General features: G+C 39.9%; 1 protein-coding gene across 5 annotated transcripts in view; it reads left to right on the forward strand.

Moving 5' to 3' along the window:
- Positions 1 to 242: 242 nt before the first annotated feature.
- Positions 243 to 22,682, forward strand: part of Eml4 (EMAP like 4) — a 114,449-nt gene continuing 92,009 nt past the window's right edge. For all 5 annotated transcript variants that reach the window (XR_008721482.1, XM_055618954.1, XM_055618963.1 and 2 more), the window contains exon 1: positions 243 to 488. Coding sequence is in view for 4 of the 5 variants with exons in the window: in XM_055618954.1 (XP_055474929.1) it covers positions 464 to 488 (25 nt within the window). In the remaining variant the exon portion in view is untranslated. The remainder of the gene's footprint in view (positions 489 to 22,682) is intronic.

Below are 22,682 nucleotides of genomic sequence, written 5' to 3' on the forward strand. Positions count from 1 at the left end.
TGGAGAAGCCTGGCCGCGAACCCGGACCCAGAACGCAAGCGCCGCCACTAGCGTCTCAGCTCTAGTAATCACGGCGGCTGAGGAGGTCCGGCAAAGGGAGGGGCGTGTCGGGTGAGGCCCCGCCCCGTTCCATCACGTGGGGGGCGGGATCGGAAGCGTGACGGCGTGCGCGGGGGCGGGGCCGGGGCTGCGCGCGGGCGCGGGGGCGGGGCGCGGCGCTCAGTTCTGCGGCTTGGGGGAGAGAGAGAGGCCGGGCAGGCGGCGGGCGGCGCGGCTCTCAACCTGGTTGACCGAGCGACCCTCGAGCGGACGGACGGACCGGCGGACGGCGGAGGCGGGAGTCAGGAGCTGCGCTGCGCGACGCCGAAGACCAGCGCGTCGGGCTCCGCGGCCGCCGCTCGGTCGGTGTGCTGAATGAAGCTCCCGCCCCGCTGAGCCCCGAGCCCGGCGCGTTCCCCGCAAGATGGACGGTTTCGCCGGCAGCCTCGGTGAGTCCGGCGGCGGGCTCGCGCCCCCCGTGCGTAACCCGGGACCCCGGCTTCCTGCGCGCGCGCCGCGGGCCCCGCTCTCCAGCTGCCCCTCCGGGTGGCCGCCGCTCCCGGCACATGGTCCCCGCGCGGCTGCAGCCCCGCCGCCGCCTCCGGGACGGGCGGCCCCTCCCCCATGCGGCCCCCGCCTCCAGACCCTCCTTTCTTCCCAGAGCCCCCTTCAGTGCGGGGGCCCTTCTTCCTCTCGGCGACCCTCCAGCAAATGCAACGTCCTTCCCGGTACACCTAGCACCTTCCTCCAACCCGCAGTTAAAGTCGGGGCACCCCTCCGTCAGCGTGCATTTCTCCACTTAAGGAATTCTAGGCAGGATTGGGGCAGCCTTGCCGAAGAGAGTAGGAATCCCCAGTCCCACTTCTGGATTTGGAGGCACCCTTCGTCAGCCTTTATAGTTGGAGATTTATTGAGGAGCCCTCAGTAACTGACAACTTTCTCTCCACCTCTCTGAGCATTTTGCAGTGGTGGAGAGAACGCATCCTTTACTCAGCACAAGAAAGGAAGAGGTGCATCTGTGTTGGGGGACCCTCTTTAAGAGTGAAAGCAGAAGTGTGTTCTCCATGCGTGCTGGAGAGAAGTAATCCTGCCCAGTGAACCCATAAGAGAGGGGGCCCTCGATCGGGAAAGAAAGGATTCTCCATTTTTGGAATATGCTGTCTTTGTGGAATGAAGAGAAAGGGATAGCTTATTGGGTTGGCCCAAGTGTCTTCTCAGCGTTCCATTTGACCAGAATACAGGTGGTAAATTTTGTGAGTGGCCTGAGGAACAGAACTCCAGGGTAGCCAGTACCTGTGTCTGGAATTACTATTCTTTGAGGCCACTGGAATCCATTTACTGTAAAGATTAAGCTGTAAGTGTTAAGTGAGGAGAAAGGGTTCTACTTTGGCTTATACTGCAGTTATGTGATACCTGCTCCTGGATTTGATTTTTATTTTGAATATTTTATGTGGTGGTAGCCTGTATTCAGATGCTTTTCTTTTTCATTTCTTGGTAATATATCTCTAGTTAGTTAATGTCCATGGATCAGTAAACCATCCAGCCCTGAGCCAAAGTTTAATCTGTCCACACAAGGTTGGGATTAGATGGATCAAAAATGTAAAATGAAGTAAAAAAAAAAAACCAAACAAGTCGAGGAGCATCAGGCTCTTACAGTTGCTGAATAGTAGAGCTGCAATTTTGGTCTTGACTTTCTTGAGGAAAAAAAAAAAAATCATTGTTTTATACTGCTTTGAGAAAATCCTAAAATAGGAGCAATGCATTGTGGCTCCTTTCTCTCCAAAGACACCTGTTGTCCATTATCTAACCTTTGATGTATTATAATTCCTTACATAGTGAAGTCATTTCATTCCTACGCTTTTCCTAGAGCGGCATTAACTTTGTTGTTGTTGTTGTTTTAAGTGTTGTGACTGCGTTCATTTCCCAGTTCATATTGGCTGGAAGACTGGCCTGTGTGTCCACTAATATGCAGATTGTGCGCTTGGCAAAAAGTAATTGGGTGTCTTGGCGGGGGGCTGTGATAATCTTTGTATGTAATGGGATCTTTACGTTTGTTAGTTTTGAGGAATTCTGGAGGGCTTGCAGAAGCCTCTGTGTTTTGAAAGTGCCTTTTTCACCAGTTGGAGCACTTAAGTTAATTTTGAAAGTATATATGCCTTGTTAAACAACTTTATCCCATAACTAATCCAGGAGAGACAGCAGAAAGGAGAGTTGCGATCGGGAAAACAAATCCCATTTTTATGGCATATTAAAGATGCGTAGTAGTGTTGGACTGTAAAGATTCATTTCACATCATCTGTGATCCTAATGTTGGATTAAAAATTATTCTAATTGATTTGATGCCAGTTGATTCATGAGTGGCATGTGTTGAAAATTTGCCCTTTAGAGTTGGTGTTGACTAGGCCCAGAGGAGACATGCCTGTGGCAGCTGAAGGAATGGATCTTGTCTATGCTGAAGATCTGCCTCTGAAGAGGAGACTTCCTAGCAGGAGTTGTGCCTTCTCTTTTCTGTCGCCTTCCAAGAGTAAAACTAGGCCCCATCTTAATTGAAACCTTAAAGGGGTAGGATGGGGGAGGGGAGCTGGTCTATTTTACTAGTAGCCTTTAAGCAGAGCTCTGCTCAGCTCTTGCCAAATTGCTTGTTTCTTTTCCCTGCAGTTCATTAGTCTGGAGCTTAGAGTTACATTGATCTCTATTTTATCACCAAGAGAGCCATTAATGTAAAAGAAAGCACTTACGTGTAGAAACTTCTTTTTTCAACTAAAGAATTTAAAACGTGAAATTCTGGGGTAACAGATATTGAAAGTGTTTTTGTCAAGGAAGTGGATGCTTATATCTCCTTTCAGATCCTCGAGGGGTTCTTGGGAAATTGTGAGAAGACTACGTTTTCATAAGCAAAAAATTTTAGTGCTTTTAGCAGCAGAAGGATTCTTCAAAAGCTGGTTATTTAAGGGAATCCAATAGTGAATCATCTTGTAAATCTTTAAGACTTAAAACCCAAACTATGCCTGTGGTTGGAGTGTGTAGATAAGGAAAACTGCAGAATTTGCATTTTGTAAGACACCTGTGTAGTGGTTTTGGGAACCAGAGATAGTATTAGATGTTTGATGCCACGTTTCTTATATTACCCTTGCTTCACATAAAAGCAACTAAAAGGTCATTCTATTCTCTGCAGCTGATGAATCCCAGGTAGTTGGGCTGGCAGATGTGTGTTCTCTGGAATTTCTCTTCGGTACAGTATCTTTTGGTACATATAGTAGTGTCATTTGAAAAGGCAGCGCTTGGGAGACAGTTTTTAAAAGTTACCCCATGTTATTTTTGGTGTGAAACCTCCACACCTAATATGGGGATACATACAGAATGTTTCACAGTATATATTTAAGCTTCATTTGTGTTTGTAAAAGTGGGAAACTACCAGGAAATAAAGCTTTTCTTGCTGATCTTACTGCCTTTCGTAAGGCAGGTGTTGGATACATTCTATGCTTAATCAATTCTTTTAACATCTTTTTCTTATTTCAAATTTTAATTCAGTTTTTTTGTTGTTGTTTTGTTGTTTGGTGGTAGTGGTTGTTGGTTTTAATCCTACCCTTGAGACAGAGTCTTTAACTATGGAGCCCAGGCTTTCTTAAACTTGTGGTTATTACCCTGTCAGCATCCCAAGTGCTAGATTATGTACCAATGGATAGAATAATTTTTTCTTGATAAAAGTTTTAATTGTAATATGCTCATTTTGGGATTAGCCTAAAAGTGAATGTTTACATTTTAAAGAAAGTATAAATGTAATCAAGCCAGTTTCCAATATAAAAGTCAAATTGTAACACATGAAGGTTATTATGTGTGAGAAATAACATTTGCTCATGCATCCCAGACATCCTCAGAGTTCCTGTGACTTATTCTCCTGAGCACCTGTCACTGTAATCAGTTTATAAGATGCTCCTTGGTTTACCGTAGGCAGGCACTCCATCAACTTAACCTACATCCTCAGTTTAAATATTGCTTTCTTTAAAGGAACAATTTATGATTTCATTTTAATATTTCTGAGCAGGTTCTAACACAGCCCAGACTTGGCTGAACTCACTTTGTAGCCGAGGCTGGCCTTGAACTGTGCTTCCCTGTCTCTAACTCCAGAGTTTTGGAATTATAGGAGTGTTCTACTACGCCAAAGCCCTTTTAAATATTTTTAATATATTTGTAAGACAAAGTCATGCTATGTTGCTTGGCTGGCCAGGAACTCTTGGGCTCAAGCCACCATTCTACCTGAGCTTCTCCAGTAGCTGGGAGTACTGGCACATGCCACCATGCCTGGCTGATTTTCAAATATTAATCTAGCTTCAAACAGCCTTTTAAATATTCAGTAAGCCAATTTTTTTTTTCATGTAATTATTTGAATTTTTTTTTCCCTAAACAACTCAGTATCTGGTTGTCTTGAAGAGCTCAAGATGGACTTAAATGGGGACTGAGGACATGGTTAGTAGATAAATTTCTTGCTGGACAGGAATTCAGATCCCCAGCACCCATCTAAATCCTGCATGGGTGTGACAGTGAACCTGTAATTCCACCATCCATACTATTGAGTTCTGGGTTCAGTGTCAAGTGATAGAGAAAGACTCCTGGTATCAGTGTTAGGCCTCCATATGCACCTAAACACCCTTGGACCCGTATATACTTGAACATACATACACCAAACAAACTAATATATGCAAGATGTGAATAAAATAATTCAAATATAGGACAGCATCACAGCATGAGTTAGCTAGAATATAGCTAAATGTATGGACTAATCCCATAGGTGAACCAGCTCTGTGCCTTTACCCTAAAGAAAGGGCAAGAAAAAGACATGCTTTTAGTCCTTTACTGATGATTTTTTATATAGGTGTTTAGAGATGCTTATTAGGTGTGAGTAAAATATCAGCAGGCAGAGGAGGACGCACCGTGTAGAATGCTGTGCTGTGGATCAAAGCAAGTGATTTCTGAGAGTGAACATCTGGAGATTGCTAGTTAGCTATAAAGCCTGGCTTTTTAAAATTATGAAGGAATGTATTTGGCAGTCCAAATTCCAACAATTACATGACTAGGTCTTTATCTGTCTTCTGTTTAAGTCTCAATTAGATATAGAAAAACTGTCCTATATGTGAGCTCATTTCCATATTATGTAAAACTTCATTATTTGTTCATAGGACATTTGAAAACGTTTTGATATTTAAATAGATAGATCATAAGACCTAAAAGTCGAAGGATGCAGCCCACAGCTATTGTCTCAGTGTGGCAGAGTCCCATGCTGTTGTGGATTTTTGTGTCCATGCTCCCTCACACTCTATATAGTTCTGGGTGCCATAGACGAGCATAACACATTAATTTTGCATATTGTCTGGTAGTTTACAAAGAACCGTTGGCCTTTAAAATCTGTATGGTGGTCCTAAGGCTAAATTGTTACTCTTTTATAGATGGAATTGAGTTTCAGAGAGTGAAAGGTTTCTTTCTGAAGCTATATGAATGAAGGCAGGCTCTTACTTTTGAGAAAGGGTTAACTCAATTTATGTTCGAGTTAAACAGTAACACAGTGGCAAAAATAGAAAGATAAGTTATATTTAATATATCCTATGTATGCAACTGAGGCTAACCGGTTGATGTATTTGTAAGTCCATTCTTATGCCAAAAATTTTAATACTAAAAATTATACAGTGAGGGAGGGACTGGGAGGGAATGAGGGATCGGGACATGGCTGGGATACAGTTAATAAAATGTAACTGATAAGAAAAAAATAAAATTAAAAAAATTATACAGTGTTTCATTCTCATTTTTCCCCATTGGCACACAACCTTTTAAAAAACAAAACAAACAAAAGAAAGCTCTGAACTCACTTTATCTAATGGAGTCCAGTGTTCTTTCCCTTTCCATTAGTGGCTTCTTTCTGAGACAGGGTCTCGCAGCATACCCAGGATTGTCCGTGAACTAACTGAATTCTCTCTTTATCCTTCCTGGTGTGGGCATTATGGACACTTATGCCTGTCCCATTAGTGACTCTTCAAATCTAAAATATAAAATGACCAGATCTGGAATCTTTCTCTTCAAAATCAGTTTTTCCTTTTAAAATGATTGACTGTTGAAGTCTCTAAAATCAGTTTTTGTAGAATCAATCTGTTAAAGCCACTCTGCTATGCTTCTTACAAAATGGAAGCTTTGTAAACACTTGAAATTCAGGCTTTGCCTTTGGTTGATGAGTGTTTAGATAAGGAAAACATTGTATTTGCATTCTACATTGAATTGCAACTAAGGCTCTGCAGTGGTTTTTGAAATCATAGACAAGGATGCTAAGTCACTGGCCATATTGTAAGTGTTACATTGAAGTTATATGTTAAATAAATGTGTGTTTACATGAAATGCTTTATCCTTCAGTCTTGCAGTCACAGGACAGTGCTTGATTTCTTGCCGTTTTCCTCCCTGCTATATTAAAATGATTTTGAAGACTTGCGATTCATATCACCTCTTTCCTTTTGTTATCCTTTTTTTTTTTTTGAGACAGTCTTATGTAGCCCAGGCTGATCTCCACTCAAACTTGTAATATAGTTGAGGCTCGCCTTGAACTCCTGCTGTACCTGCTTCCACCTCCTAGATGATGGGATTAGAGGTGTGTGCCATTAAATCCACTTCTTTGTTTTGATAGTTTTTCTTCTTAGTATTGGGGGAGGGTGTTGAACCTAGGGTCGAATGCATAGTATCCTTCTCACACTCTCTCTCTTTTTTGGTTTTGGTTTTGGTTTTTCAAGACAGGGTTTCTCTATGTAGCCCTGGCTATTCTGGAACTCACTATGTAGACCAGGCTGGCCTCGAATTCACAGAGCTCCACCTGCCTCTGCCTCCCAAGAATTGGGATCCAAGGTGTGCACCACCACCGCCCTGCTGTTTGTTTTTCAAGTCAGGGTTTCTCTGTGTATTGCTGGAGCTCACTTTGTAGAACAGGCAGGCCTCACACTTAAGAGCCCTCTGGCTTTGCCTCTGCCTCCTGCTTGGATTAAAGGTGTTCACCACAATGTTTGTTACTATTTCTTATTTCTTCCTTTCCTTTTCTAACACAATTCATACACTTTGTTATTCCATACTTGGATTATATTAAATTTGATTAAATCTGATGAAGGATTCTGGCCCAGGTTCTCAGATGATGCTTTGAAGTGCAAGGCTTGTGCATGACCTACCAATTAATTCTGAAATCAGTTTATTAATGGACAAGACCAACATTTAAAAAGACCAAGGCAGGAGGAAAAAGTATAAAATGCCAGTGCTCCACAGGATAATGAGCGAAACTTTAAATTTGCGTTGTATGTGTTTGACTTTGACTGAAGTATAAATATTTGTGGGTAAAACAGTTTGTGAGGTGAAAATTGTTTTGGCTAAGCTCTATCTATGAGAGAGGAGATTAGAACGCTGACACATAGGAAAGGGGATGAATACTGAAGTTACAGTGACTAATGTGCTATCTCTTAGAAAACTGACAGATCTGAATGTAGTGAAAGAAGACCAACTTGGTACAAGATAATAAGGTTTTATAACAGTGATAAGATTTTTACTTTGTCAGATGATTCTTTGACTCGCAAGAGGACTGAGAGTTACTCTCTATTATATTAGCTTTAAAAATTATTTTAATTTTTCAGCAATGTGTATGTGTGTGGAGGAGTTGAGGAGAGAAGGTAGGTACGTGTGAGTGCAGGTGCCTGAGAAGCCAGAAGACAGCATCAGATCTGAAGCTGGAGATACAGGAAATCGGGAGCCTCCTGGGGGGTGAGAACCTGCAGGAGTAGTGTATGTTCTCAACCTTTGAGCCATTTCTTCAGTTCCTACTTTAGCTTTTTAAATGGGATCGTCTGTCTTAATGTACTAATTAAACGATTCTGAATAGCATCTATCCACTCTTCAGTGTCCAACTCAGGTTTAGTTTTCTTTATCCTGGAGTCTGCTCCTGGATTCTCTTCTTATATTCAAACCGTTGCAGTATAGTATTCTATAGTGGTGCATTTTTATTTAACACCTAAAGCATAAAAGTGTATTTAATTTAAATTTTTATGTTTATTTCCATGGATAATTCATGTGATTACTTGAGACCATAACAAGAATTGGTTTAGACAGGAATCAACAGCTGACAAACCTAGAAGGGAATTTGATGAAAAGCAGGATGTCTGCAGGCCTTAAACCTCTTCCTATTGCATGCTTGCTAGTTGCAAGGGGGAAAATAGTAACTGTGTAGTAATAAAGTGATAGGACCTCATGAATGCATAATCAAAACAAGTGCTGCCAGTAGACATTGTGTGCCTTAGCTTTTTTTGTCTCCTTCATGAATGAATAGTATGAATCTAATCAGAAGAAACTTTAAATTGTGCACACACACATTCTACTTTATAGAGTCTTTGGAAATGATTTGTATTAAAAGAGGCCAAAGAAACACTGGACTATGTTTTAGAGAGAAAAATATAATAAAGAATAAAAAATATAATAAAGAATATTATTGATTCACTTGGCAGCACTGGAATTTATGTAGTAGAAGATATTAAAATATATCAGTGCTTAACTTACTAGCATTGACAAATATGCTAAAATTATGCATGGAGATATTTTTATTCTTATGAAATAGACACTGTAGTTGGTAGGGAGAAGGGACCTTGGTGTCTGTAACTTACTGTTGTTTGTGGCAGGGCTCGCTGTTTCTCAGGCTGGGCTGAGCTGAGCTGGAGCTCACTGTGTAGCCCGCACTGTCGCCCGTAGTTCTGCCTCAGCCTTCAAGTGCTGGGAACAGGTGTGCTCTACCACGCCTATGGTGTTTAACTTTCAAATGGTTCATTTAAAAACTTACGTGCTTTATAGGTAAATATATACACATGCATATGTAAACAACATGTGTATACAGATATACAGTGTTAACAGTGAGTGAATTTAGTAATAGTCATCTGTGGTTTTTTTGTTTGTTTTTAAATATATATTGCTACTGTTCTTGCAGCTTTTCTGTGACCTTGGCATTTTACAATACAGAGTTTTTAAAAAATTGTATGAACTTTGCACTGTTTCACAGTGTATAGCGTTTAAAAAATAGGGAACTGGCTGTCTCTCAGAAAATTCCAGGGCAAACCCTTGAGATAAAACTGCCTGTGAGAACGCTGCATGCATACAGCATGTGGCTTCTTTGTATCTCTGGGCCTCACTTTGAGAAATATGCCTCTGAGGTAGAGGCGGCTATGGTTCAGACTTAGTAGACAAACATTGCATGTTTTGTTCAGCCCTTTGGGTGTTACAAAAATTGAGAAATTGGGACTGGAGAAACTGCTTAGTCATTCAGAACACCGGTTCCTCTTGCAGAGGGCCTGGGTTTGATTCCTAGCACCCACATGGCAGTTCACTTTTGTCCAGTTTCAGGGTCCTGACACCCTTTTCTGACCACTGCAGGCACCAGGCAAGTTTCTGAGCTGATGCCCATCATCCTCTAACATTTTATGTTTGTTTCCTGGGCATTGCTCGGTTTAGCCATAGTGCAACCAACAATATAGCGGAATCCATCTTAGTGCATCACAGCTATCCAGTTCTCCAGTTCTCATTGTCTGATGTAATCTCTTGGAATTGTAGCTGCAGTGGCTCTTTAGTGAGCCTCAGATTCTTAGTCATTTCATGAGCTTCATACTTCCGGATGGTGTAGGCCAGCTATTTTGTAGCATGCCCTAACCTTGATTCCCCTTCCCTTCATTACATTCAACTTACATATTTTGGGCAGAAATACCACAAAAACTGAAACTGTATTTGTGTCATTGCTTCTTAACAGGTGGCACCTTCTATTGGTTATTTGGTTAAGGTCTCTTCACTATAAAATTACTTTTCTCTTTAGTTTATAGTTAATATTTGGAAGAGAAGCTTTGAAGGTATAAAAGTTCTGCTTCTTAGCCCTTCACAGTATTGGTGTGTTTATATTTGTAAAGACTAAAATGTTCTAGTTTTATTCAATGGGCTATAATCCATTGCTATTCATTTTGAGGTTCACATTGGCCACAGTTTGGTCAGTAGCCAATTCAAGCTGGAGTTTGTTTTCTCTGAGATTTTTTGATTTCTTAGAATAAGATGGTCTGTGTTCACCTTTTGTTCTTCCTGCTCTAGCCCTGGGGTGGCCATCTTTTCAAGGAGACTTAATTCTTTCTGTTGAGACTGGTATTCAGAGGCCAGTCCTCTGTACTAGCTGTGTGCATTCTCGCAGAGGTAGAGTGTGTATGTGCAGCTAAGATGAATTTACGTTTCTGTTTTTTATAACCACCTAGGGCTTATTTTAGTTTTCTCTACATAATTGTAATGAAGTTTTCAAATTGTGAGGAATCTGGTCTTCAGTTTGCTTAAGCAATCTCTCCTGTTTCCTCACCAGCTCATGGTGTAATTCCTTTGTGTAGACAGCTTCATCTCATTTGGGTTGAGAGGGCAGAAGCCCTTTTCATTCACCTAGATGTTGACACTGGCACAGGGCTTCCGACACCCTCTGCTGGGCTTCTCTTGCCTGAAGGTCTTCTTTACACACCTCTTTTACTTTTTCTCAGTGACTGTAGTACTGACAAAGTTTGTTATGATAGTAGGGGCTCAGGTACTCAGGCTGATCCTGAATTCATGCTCTCCCAAAGTACTCGAATTCCAGGCATGCATCACTACTCCTGGGTATTTTAAAATGTTTTTTACTAACCTATGTTAATTACAGATAATAATGGGTTTCATTATGATATTTCCGTACATTGTACAATATATTTTGATCACATTCACAGACCTCCGTCACTCATTTCACTTCTGAGAATGCACTTCCTCTTCCCAAATAGTCTCCCTTCTATTTTCATATCTTTGTGTGGGATAGGGTGGGGTGGAGGTCTTGTACCTAATGAATTTTACTAGAATGTACAGAAGCATAGACACCTTACTAGTGATTACACCAGTGGAAAAAATATCTCCCCCATCAACCATGAACTGGATATAAACCCTCAGAGAGGGAGGACCCTCATATGCTTTCTAGGGTATTCATGGGGCTAATCTTGTGTGGAAAATTGAAGCTGCTGTGAGTTTAAGAGTTAAACAACCATGTCATGCCTAGGAGTCAGTATCCCACATTACTCCCCCAGTTCTCCTATTTCATAGATTCTTCCTGCCCCTTCTCTTGCAATGTTCTCATTCATGGCTGGATATTCAGTAGTCATTTATTCTCAGTCTGCTGATCACTGTGAAAAATGAGTCTGACCAAAGCGAACAGCAGCACTCATCTGCAGACATAAAAGTAGTTATTTAGAAGGCAATTTGATGGGTACATCATGGTTGGTAAAGAAAATAGTATCAGTAGCTTCTTCTAGGGCCTATGACCTTGCCAGCCGTGAATTCCCCCCTGTGGGCCAGTGTCAAATCCAGTAAGAAAACAGTTGCCCCATAATAGAGTTGACACTGTTGCACCAGTGGGTGCATCCTGCCTGGCTAGTAGTAGTAAGGCACACAAAGTCCACAGATAAGTTAGGCTGTTGGGACAGTTCTCCCCCAGCAGCTTGTATCGCGCTTGTTTCACTGTGAAGGCTAAGCCAGCGTTGAAGAAGCATCCAACCAGTCAGCCTCCTCTCTTTATTTCTTGCAGCTAAGATGTGGTGTCTTCAGCAGTGGGTCTTGCCATCTAGTTCTAGTTCAAGTGAAGTTGATAATATTATTTTAGGGAATCTCAGGGACCATCCTGATTAACAACTGTGTATGTTACATGGGTGTGGCGGCTAGAGGTCAACATTGGGTGGCTTCCTCTTGTTCGCTACCTTATTTTGACCTTTTCCCATTTACCTACCTACCTATACATGTAGCTGTGTAGATCAGAGGACATATATTGTGCACATATATTGTGCAGCTGTGGAGGTCAGAGGACAGTTTATGGAAGTTAATTCTCGGCCTTTCACTATGTAGGTTTCAGTAATAGAACTCAGATTTTCAGGCTCAGTGGCAAGTGTCTTTATTTACTAAGCCAGCTCCCTTGCCTTAATTTTTGAAGTAGCGTCTCTCACTGAACCTGGGGCTCTTTGATTTGGTAGTTCATTGATTCAGCTAGGCTGGCCAGTAAGCTCCAGGGATCTCTCTGTAGTCATTTCCCCGTCCCCTGACAACATTGGGTTTGTCTACCTTTTACATGAGTGCTGGGTATCTGAGCTCAGATCCTCATGTAGTGACAAATCTGGATTTTTTTTTTTTTTAAACACAGAACTATTACAAGAATGTGTTTTTGTTTTAATTCCAGGTGTGAGGATATGGGCCTGTTTCAGACTGTCCGCAGCAGCTGACTATGATTTGCCTTGTGCTCTAGCAGAGGCATGGTTTTGGCAGCTGCAAAGAGTTTCTGCAGTTTGGCAATTTGGAATTCTGGGAATTTTTCAGAGGTATATAAATATTAGTGCCCCAAGAGGCACTGTTGATTGTTGGGGGAGGTGGAGGGTTGGTTGGGGTTTGTAGTTGTGCTCAAAGAAGAAACAAGAAGAAAGAAATTAGATTCAGGGATCTCTCTTTCTCCCTCCCCTTTATCCTTTCTTTCCTATCTAATGATAGGGGGTGAAACCAGGATGGGGGATAAAGGGTGGGAAAAAGAAGAACCCACAAAGTAGCAAAACCCCGGCTACATCCTCTGTGTGTGGCAGGCACATCACTGACTAAGCTATTTCCCTAGCTGCTGGTTGTGCTTTTTTTTTTTTAAATTTTTTAAAAAAGGTAAACCAGCTTTAATGAAAACTAGTCCTCTTAGAAAATAACACCATTTCATTTTCTGTTAACCTGTCCTGCATACATGTGCATTAGTCTGCTAGAGCTACCATAATAAACTTTTGTACACTGGGTGACTCAACAGAAATTAATTTATTTTAGTGTTCTGGAAGTTAGAGGTCCAGCCAAGATTAGGGCATTGGTAGGTTTACTTTTTGTAGCTTTCCTCTTTGGTAGCAGAGATAGCTAGCAGCATTTAGTCTTTTCACTGTGCCTGTATATCCCTGATATCTCCACATGTGTTTATAAATTACTGTGTCTAATAAGGACACTCAATATTCTAGATAAGGTCCCATCTTTATAGGCTTAACTAGTTATATCTTTAAGAATCTTACCTTCAAATACAGTCACATTTTGAAATATTGTGGAGTAAGATTTCAGCGTAAGCAAGGGGTGAGGGTCATATCTCGAGTCCACAACATGCATATATGTGTATATAATGCAAATAAGATCTCGGTCATAGTTTGAATCATACCATTTTGAGTAGTCAGTTTCAGTGAGTATTTTACTAACTGGGTGATATTCTAGATCACAAATATAAATTAGTTTGGAAGTATTTGCTGTCCGTGGAAAGACATTCCGGATGTGTAGTTCTTACTATCTCATTTCTATATTTAAACAGTGAACACTTACCTTTGAGCTAGCTGTGGTTAGCTAATATGAGAGGGAGATTGGGTAAAGAAAACACATGTTAGCAGAAAAATCAACCATTTTTCCTCCTTAAAATACTGTAGCTGTCGTTCCTTAGCAAGTAGAAGTAGAGCCTTCAGTGTAGTATATCCCATCGTTTGGACATTTTGTTAACTTAGGTTGTATATCTCAAACGTAATTTAACTCACTCTTGATGACTGAGGCTGCCGTTAGCAGGGTTAGGCATGATTCTTGTGTAATGCAGTGGCTCCTTCTGCAGATATTTGTGGGGCTTAAATACTTACTTCATACAATAAATGAATTAAGATGGTTAAATTATCACTCATGCTCTTATATCTTGTCACTTAATGCCAGTGTTCTGCCCTGCTCTTTTTATTTGAAAATCTTATTTGAGTTTACATGTCTTCAAAAATACTGTAATCAGACTTAGAATTGAACGGTAGTTTCTTGATATTAGATATATACAGGTCTATGATTGCCTGTCTGTTGGTATTCTTGGTTTATTTTGTTTTTTTGAGACACGTTCCTTTCCTGGATGTTCTGGAACAAGTTATGTAGTCCAAGCTACTACACTCAAGGAACTCCTCAGATGACAGATGCTTTGATCATAGGCCTGCTTCACCAGTTCTGGCTGTGTTTCTCTTGAATGCCATTTTACTGTAGTTTATAGTTAAGATCCATACATTACGTTTCATTGCTAGGTCTCTTTATTGTATATGTTTTTTCTTCCATAGTTTGTTAAAGAAGTGTTGATGTATCTTTTGGTGCTATGTAACATTTTTCTTTGTTTTCTGTATATCCTTTAAAATGAAACTCAGATTTTTTTTATGTATTTGCTGTATTTTAATCTACTACATTTTCCTTTCTTTAAAACAAAAAACAAAAAAACTAACAAACTGTGGGAATATCCTTAAACTGCCTTCTGAGTTCTAACCATAGTGGTCTCCTTTGCACTGAGATGTGACAGAATGTTCCTGCAGTGGTTTGAACGTGAATGTCTCTGAGAGGGTCAAATATTTGAACATTTGGTCCCCAGTTGGCAAGATTTAGGAGGTATGGACTTGCTGGGGGAAGTTGGAGTTGGGCTTTGAGAGTTAAAAGCCTCACGACGTTTCCAGCTCTCTGCTTGGTGCTTGCATTTGAAGAAGTGAGCTCTCAGTTTCCCCGCTTCTGCCGTGCTTCACCACCTCTACTGCAGCTCAGAGTCCCTCTGGAACTGCACTCTTCCATAAGGTACTTTGGTTAAAGTATTTTATCACAGTAACAGAAAAGTACCTGATACATTTCCCTGCATATCTTTTATATACCCTACTCCTGAAATCAGCTACTTCTCCAATAAGTTGATTGTGCTTTTTAAAAACAGACAATGTATATGTGACTCTAGAGGTGTATGTTGCTATTGTATCAGTGTTTCTGATTAGTTTTTTTCCTTTTTATTTAGTCTTAAAATTTTTAATTCATTTCTTTCTTTATTCAGTGTGCTTATGTTTGTGTGTACACATATATACAATTTGGAGGAGTCTGCTCTCTTCCGCTGTGTGGATACCCGAAATGGAACTGGGGTGGTCAGCCTTACCAACTGAACCATCTCACTAGCTCCTTTTTCTTTTTAATTTCTAATTTTAAGTCTGTTGTAGGCTGGGAAGCAGGTAGCAAAGCCTGTTTGACGGATCTGAACCTCAAAAAATGAGGCTCCAAAATTGATGGTGTATTACTTTAAATTGTAGGTCCAACAAAATAAACACCACTTGTATTTGTAATAATATCAATAACAGGATATCAGATGCTGTTACAAATGGTTTGAGTGAGGTCTTTAGTAAAATGCATGACTTTAGTAAAATGCATAGACATATTTATATGTGTATTTATATGTACACAGTCAAAATTTACAGACCATTTATGCTGTATTCTTTTTCTTTAAGTTTAATTTATTATTGTGTTATGATTTGTGTGTACTGGAGAGTGTGGACACACATACGCCATGTTGCATATGTGGAGGTCAGATTGGAGATTAGAAGACAGGAGTTGGTTCTCTTTCTCTCATTGCTCTTTGGGTTCTGGGGATTGAGCTCAGGTCAGCAAGCTTGCAAGGCAAGTATTTTTACCTGCTGAGTTATGAACACTGACTCTGTATTTTCTTTGAAGATTATCAGTTGAATCTTTATGAGTGAGCTGTTGTTTATCAAAGGTCAGATTATTCTGTTATATACTTTGTGAGAATACATTTCTTTTCTCTAGAGCATTGGTTCTCAACCTATAGGTTTTGATCCCTTTAGGGGGTTGAATGACTCTTCATTGGGATCCTGTATCTGATATCCTGCATATAAGATTCAGATACAGTTATGAAGTAACAATGAAATACTTTTATGGTTGGGGTCACCAGAGCAGAGGAACAGTATTGAAGAGTTGCAGCATTAGGAAGTTTTGTTGCTACTTCATAACTGTAATTTTGCTGCTGTTAAGAATAGTAATGTAAATATCTGATATGTAGGACATCTGATATGTGACCTCCAAAAGGAGTGGAGATCTACAGGTTGAGAAGCGCTGGAAGAATGTACTTCCTAAAGTTAAGGTGACTTCCTATTTTAAAAGAGAACTATTCAGTATTACTTTCAAGTATTTTTTCTCTAATACTTATTTTTACATGTTGGTTTTGAACTGGCTATCCTGTACTGGTTTTCTAAGTGATACTTGAGAGCAAATGACGAAATTTGTGTGCATTTTTCATTGAGTCATTTGTTTCAGAAAAATATTGTAACTGACTTCTGTTGAGGAGTGGGAGGTTTGCTTTTTAAAAAGATCACTTTGAAGGATGTCCTGACTTCACTTTAGTTGGGGCATAGCTTTGAGTACTGTTCATACTTCTTGGCACTCACTTTATTTCAGTCTTTCGTTATGATTGGTAGAGTTATGTTTGTGTGCAGACAACGAATAACTTCCCACTTCAGAATCTAATAATGTGGAGAAAGATCAGGTACTAGGGAACAAAGTTTAGAATAGATTATTAGAAAGGTGGTATTTGCTTTAAAGTATTAAGTATTGACTATGAATAGGCTTAAATGATTGAAACTTGGTTTCTTTGAAACTGCTTTCCTTGGTTCGTTAATGCAGGAAGGGTACAATTAGGAAGTTTGAGTCTTCAGCAAGCTGAATAATACTGATTCCAAATCCTACATATGCTCTATATTGAAGAGGTTTTTCTTACTCTCTGTAGATCCTATATCCTCATTGAGGAGTGAGAATCAGTGAAATCCCCGCTCTCATAATAAGGCTTATAATTCTGTGGCGGATTCAGGCAATATTTAGTCAGGAAATATTTATTGAATGCTTGGTATGTGCTCAGCACTCTTCCAGCTATAAACAAAGTCCTTATGGGTTTATAATGTAGGCTTTTAAAAGAGAATGGTAGGAGTCATTTTGGTGAAGTATAGAAAGCTTTGGGAACCGTAGGCCTCTGTCGTCAGGCCTTTCCCTCAAATTCAAATCTTTGTTTTAGCAGGAAAACAGAGGTCAGGGCATAGTGTCTTCCCGAGATAGAGGAATGTTTACTTTTCACGTCTGCTCCCACTCTGAAACAAACACCCGAGAAAAGGACAGAGCAGCTCACTTTTATTTGCAGTTTTCAATCTCCTGAGGCTGTGGTCAGCTGTGCCTGTCTGGTGGCATTCTAAGATGTTACTGAGTTCTGTGGCTTCTGTCTTCTGTTACCTATATCAGAGATGATTTTTTATGGTACTTGTTTTTTCTCTGTTTTCTAGTATGAGCCCTGTAATCTGTATGGTGTGTTTGCTTTAAGCATTAATTTGCTGAATATGGTGTTTGAAAGCCTGTTATTCCAGCACTGAGGAGGCCAGCTGAGGGCCTCATAGGGAGTCCACGGAGAGGTTTGAGTTCAGGAACTTTGTTTTATTGATAGCTACAGTAACTTTGTAAAGAACCTGAAAATCTTAATTTCAGCCTAAATAAGGGAGCTTATTTTTGGTTGTGAGCCTCTCCTTTAATGGTTGAGCCATCTCTCCACCCTGCTTAAAACGTTATTAACAGTTCAATAGCTTGTATAAAACTGAACCCACATTACAGCCTTTATTTGTGGATGATGATCTTTGTAGAAATGAATCATCTGCAGTACAGAAATCTTAAATGTTCCAAAGCCAAAACTTTGAACAATGCACAAACTTTTCAGATATAGGAATGCTTTGGGTTTTTAGATTATGGATGCTCAGTCCAATTTATGAAATAAATATTCCAAAATCTGAAAACAACCCCCTACAAACAAACCAACAAACAAAACCTCTTCTGACACCAAGCATTTTGGGTAAGGGATCCTCAACTTGTTAATATCTGTTGATTGCTTTTTGGTAATTAATATTAGCTGTAGCCTTAGAGTGAGGAATCTAATAATTCAACAGTTAATTATCTAATAATTTAATAACTATTAAGCAAATGCTTCACTTCAGGCATTATTTTCTTACTGCGACTATCAGTGAACAAAAAAAACCCCCTCTTCTCATGAAACTTATAGCCGAGGGAATTAGATAATAAACCATTTTCATTAAGTTTACTGTTAGGACAGTGGCATTTATATGTTGATATCTACATTATAAGTCATAAGGCAGCTATAAATGTTTTTTCAGAGTGTGATTGTGGCAGATGAACTTACAGTAAAGTCACTTGGGATGTACAAGGCAGGCAGTTTGGGGCTCTGACATTTCTATGGCCCTGGCTAATGGGGACTGCTGGAGCACAGGTGCTCAAGACCAGCTCTGGGTGAGGTGGGTGGCAGCACTGAGAACTGTGCGAGAGCTTTGCTGGCATCTGATGTTAGGAGGGGCTTTTGTGCCTTTAGCATTGCTGTCTGAATCTTTGTTTGCTAAACCACCTTTATGTATGTGAACATGTGTTTTTATTTTGTTTTGGTAACAAATTCTTGTTTTCAGGTTAATTACTGTAGATTGTGGATCAATCTGGATTCAGGACTCCTATCCATTTACTGAGAATTCCTGTGATGTTGTCAAGATCTTGAAACAGCTGTTTGTGGGTGGTGGTGATGATAGAGGCAAACAGTGGGTTGTGTGACCAGGATGAGGTCACCATTCCCACCTTCTGGCTCCTTCTTGCCGGATTTTAACACCTACTTTGGTACTTAAGCAGTTTTGGCTATTAACTGTGCTGAGGAGAGGGCATCCATGTGATGCTTTTTATTTGTTTTTGGATGAGACTGAGGGATGTAATTATGTTTTAGCAACTGAAAAGCATTGATAGGACTTTCAGGTGCTGATCCACTCCAGGCAATGTTGTGATGTCTGCTCACTGAATTTGATCCTGTTCTGTTTTCAGTAAACCATTGGGCTATTAGTTTCTTTCTCTCTTATCGTGCCATGATTATTGTTGCTCCCCAGTTTAAAAGAGTTTGTACTCAGTGTTGTTAGGACATGGACTCTTAGCCAGGTCTTCAGATTGCCCTGAGTTCTGGCTGTGCTTATCGGTCAGCCTCATTCCTGACTGCTGCTGCTTTCTTTCCTGCCGCTTTGTCGCTTCTTACGCCTGTGATCATAGGGTGGCTCTCATTTCATTAATGCAATGCCCACTTTTACCACTTCTCTGTATCCCCCTTTTTCTTTTCTTGCCATTTTGTTTCTTACCAATTAGTTATTTAATAGTTTCCATTTCTCTAGCTAACCCCTGTTTATCAAGAACTGGTTAGGTACCACACCTTTCTTTCATGGCTTCAACCTTTAGGGTCTTTTCACCTTTCCCAAGTGTGTTTACATTTGCTTTTACGGAAATCAATCTGTACCTTAAGTTGTTCAGCGTGTGTTATCTTACTGTCACTTAGTTACTTGTGTTTGCATAGCTTGATGCTGGTGCATATCTTATAGATAGGAGTGTATCTTACGCTTATTTTAATTCCATTTGTTTATTTTGTGAAGATGTATTTGTTTTTAATGACATGTTTGTATGTGTCTGTGTGGGAACATGTGCAAGTGCATGTTCTGAGGAGGCCAGGAGGAGGGAGTCTGATCCCCTGGAGCTGGAGCTACAGGTGGTTATGAGCTGCCTTACATGAGTTCAAGGAGATGAATCCAAGTCTTCTGCAAGAGCAGAAAACACTCGCCCCCACTTATTTTCATTATATTTTATTTGTGCATGTGTGTCTCATCCATTCAAGCATCACAGCATGTATGTGCAAAGTCTACGGATGACTTGTGGGAGCTGATTCTTTTCCCATTTTTGTTGGGTCTGGGATTGAACTCAGGTCATTAGGCTTGGCAGCAAGCACCTTTACCCATTGAGCCATCTCACTATATGTAGACTATGCAGGCCTCCTGGTGAATCCTTCTGGTTTATCCTGCAAGTGATGGGATCAGAGGTATGTGCCACTATGCCTGGCTTGATTGAAATTTTTTTTTTCTTGCATCCAACACATTGTACCTTTAACAATAACTGCTCACATTTAGTGCGTATTTCAACCAGTGTGGAAAACTATGGAATAAGTGAATGTGTAGAATTGTCTTAAACTTTTCATTTTTACCAACTCTTATTTTCTTCCCTGTGTGAAATGATAAGCCTGTGATGTAGTGATAGAACATCTGGTGTGTGAGTAGATACTAACGCCCACTAAGTTGTCATGAGAGAAAAGTAATTCAGGTTAGGAGTCAGCAAACTGCTACTTGATGCCAGCCATACCTGCTGTGTGTGTGTGTGTGTGTGTGTATGTGTGTGTGTGTGTGTGTGTATGTGTGTACGTACGTACGTACGTACATGTGTGCACACGCACATGCACGCACACTTGATGGAACCCAACACTTTGTGTATGCTAGGTAAGCAGTTTGCCAGTGCACCACATTCTCAGCCGTTTTGTTCTGTGTTCAAGAATGGTTTCTACATTAAGTGGCTGGAAGTAAAAATCAAGAGTAATATTTTGTGATATATAAATTCTGTGAAATTCAGATTTAACATAGGTAGATAACATCTTACTATTCAAACACAGGCATAGTCATCTACTTAGGGGCTGTTTATAGTGACATTGCTTTCATGTGACACTGGTAGAGTGAAATAGTTGCAATACAAATTGAATGGATGTGTTTACTCTCTACATAGAAGTTTTCTAGCCCATCTCTTTAAAATAAATTTGTGAGCTGGGCATAATGGCACACACCTTTAATCTCAGCCCTTGGGATGAAGAGTCAGGTGGATCTCTGTGAGTTCACTGCTAGCCTGGTCACATGATGAGTTTGGGGCCAGCCAGGGCAATGTAGAGAGATGACATCTCAAATAAGTAAGATAATAATAATAATAATAATAATAATAATAATAATAATAATAATAATAAAATAAAAAGTGGATGCTATTTCTTATACCAAACTAGCATAGGATCTTTGGAACTGTTAAGGAAATACTAATAACTTGGTATTTTAGTAGGTAAAAGCTAGAGAGATATTAGCAAGGTCCATATTTACAGATGGTTTGTTTTTATTTTGGGTAATTATTAACTCAGGAATTTTATAGAGTAGTGATCTTTTCTGTATTGTTTCCAAATGTACGAATATTATGTGTATTTAGATCCACTTAATGTGTTCTCTGGCTTTTCCCTTTCTCCAGCCCCCTTTCCTTTCTCCATTAGTTCCTTTTCTACTTTCAGAGGGTATTTTGTTTTGCTTTTAAGATGCCACATGTGAGAGAAAACCCACTGTATTCTGCATGGCTAGGTACTCTGTGTTGCCTATTCAGGTCTTTTGTGTTCCCAAATATTTTTTCTTCCCTACTCTCTGTGAAGAATGTCATTGTCATTTTGATGGTATTGCATTGAATCCATGCTAATTTTGCTCATATGGCCATTTTAATATTTTCAGTGTTCCCATGGGATGTCATTCCATCTTCCAGTTATTGTCTTTTCTTTTTTTTTCCCCAGTGCTTACTAGTTTTCATTTTAGTGGTCTTTCACCTTGGTTAGGTTTATTCCGAGAGAGAGAGAGAGAGTAAAACATATATATTTATAATATATTTATTTAATTTAAATATGTTTTTTAAGTTACTGTGGATGGGATTTTCTTATGACCTCCTTCTTAATGAGCTCCTGGTTAGTATATAGACAAATTACTAGGTTTTGTGTGTTTTCCTGTTTTGTGCTGCTACATAGCCAAATTTGTTTCATTTCTAAGCCGCTGAAGAACTTTTGTTGGAGCCTTCAGTTTCTTTTAGGTCTATGGTCTGCCAGCAGAGATAATTTTCCTTCCTGCTTTCCTCTTTGTTTCCTTTTCTCTTGCCTTTAATAGTTGAGGGGAACGAGCTTTTCTTTGTTGAGGAACTTTTCCCCACTTTTTGTCACTGCTTTAGTCTCACTACTAGTCTGTTTCGTATTTGCTTTTAAATGTATATCTTCAGTTAAAGTTTGGTAGGTCATAGGTACCTGGAAATTTCCCACTTCTAAATTTTGCTGTTTATTGTAATATAATTAAAAATATTCTCTGATATCTGGATTCCAGTTCTCTCTGTTGTAATGACCACATTCTTTAATCTTACTTGTGTCCTCGTCTTCCACTTGGTTACTCTGGCTAAGGGTTTGTGGCTCTTGTTTACCTTCTCAAAGACTTGTTTCTTTGACTCAGTGTTATTTTTTGGTTTCTGACTCATTTCTGCTTTGATCTTTATTTTCTTCTGCTGATTTTGGGTTTAGATTGTTCTTGCTGTTTAAGACCTTGAGATGCATTGTTAGATATCTTCCTCTCTCATTCCTCTTGAATACTTGTAACTACAAACTCCCATTTTAGATTGCTTTTGTGGTATCCCACAGATCCGTTTCAGTTGTTTCTATACATTTGAATCCGTGATTTAAAAAATTGCCCCCCTTTTTCTTTTTTCATTGACTCACTGCTCGTTTAAAAATGTGTTGGTCAACCTCTCATTTTCATGGTTGCTTTAGCTGTTTTATTCTGTTAATGGTGTGCTAAGATGGAGTAGTGTCCCCCCCCCACCTTGTTTGGCTTGTTTTATGTCCTAAGATAATCTTTTAAGTAAAGCTCTATGACGTGTGTATTAGTTTCTTTTCTGTTCCTGTGGGAAAACATCATGACCAAGCTCACTTACAGAAGGAAGGATTTCTTTGGGATCATGGTTCTGGAGGGGTAAGAGGCCATCAGTATCACAGGGAAGTATGGCAACAGGCAGACAGGTGGCCGGCACAGCGGAGAGGCCCACATTTTAAACTCAAGCAA

Source organism: Psammomys obesus, unplaced genomic scaffold, assembly GCF_907164565.1.
Source record: "Psammomys obesus unplaced genomic scaffold, mPsaObe1.curated_primary_1811, whole genome shotgun sequence".
NCBI lineage: Eukaryota > Metazoa > Chordata > Mammalia > Rodentia > Muridae > Psammomys > Psammomys obesus.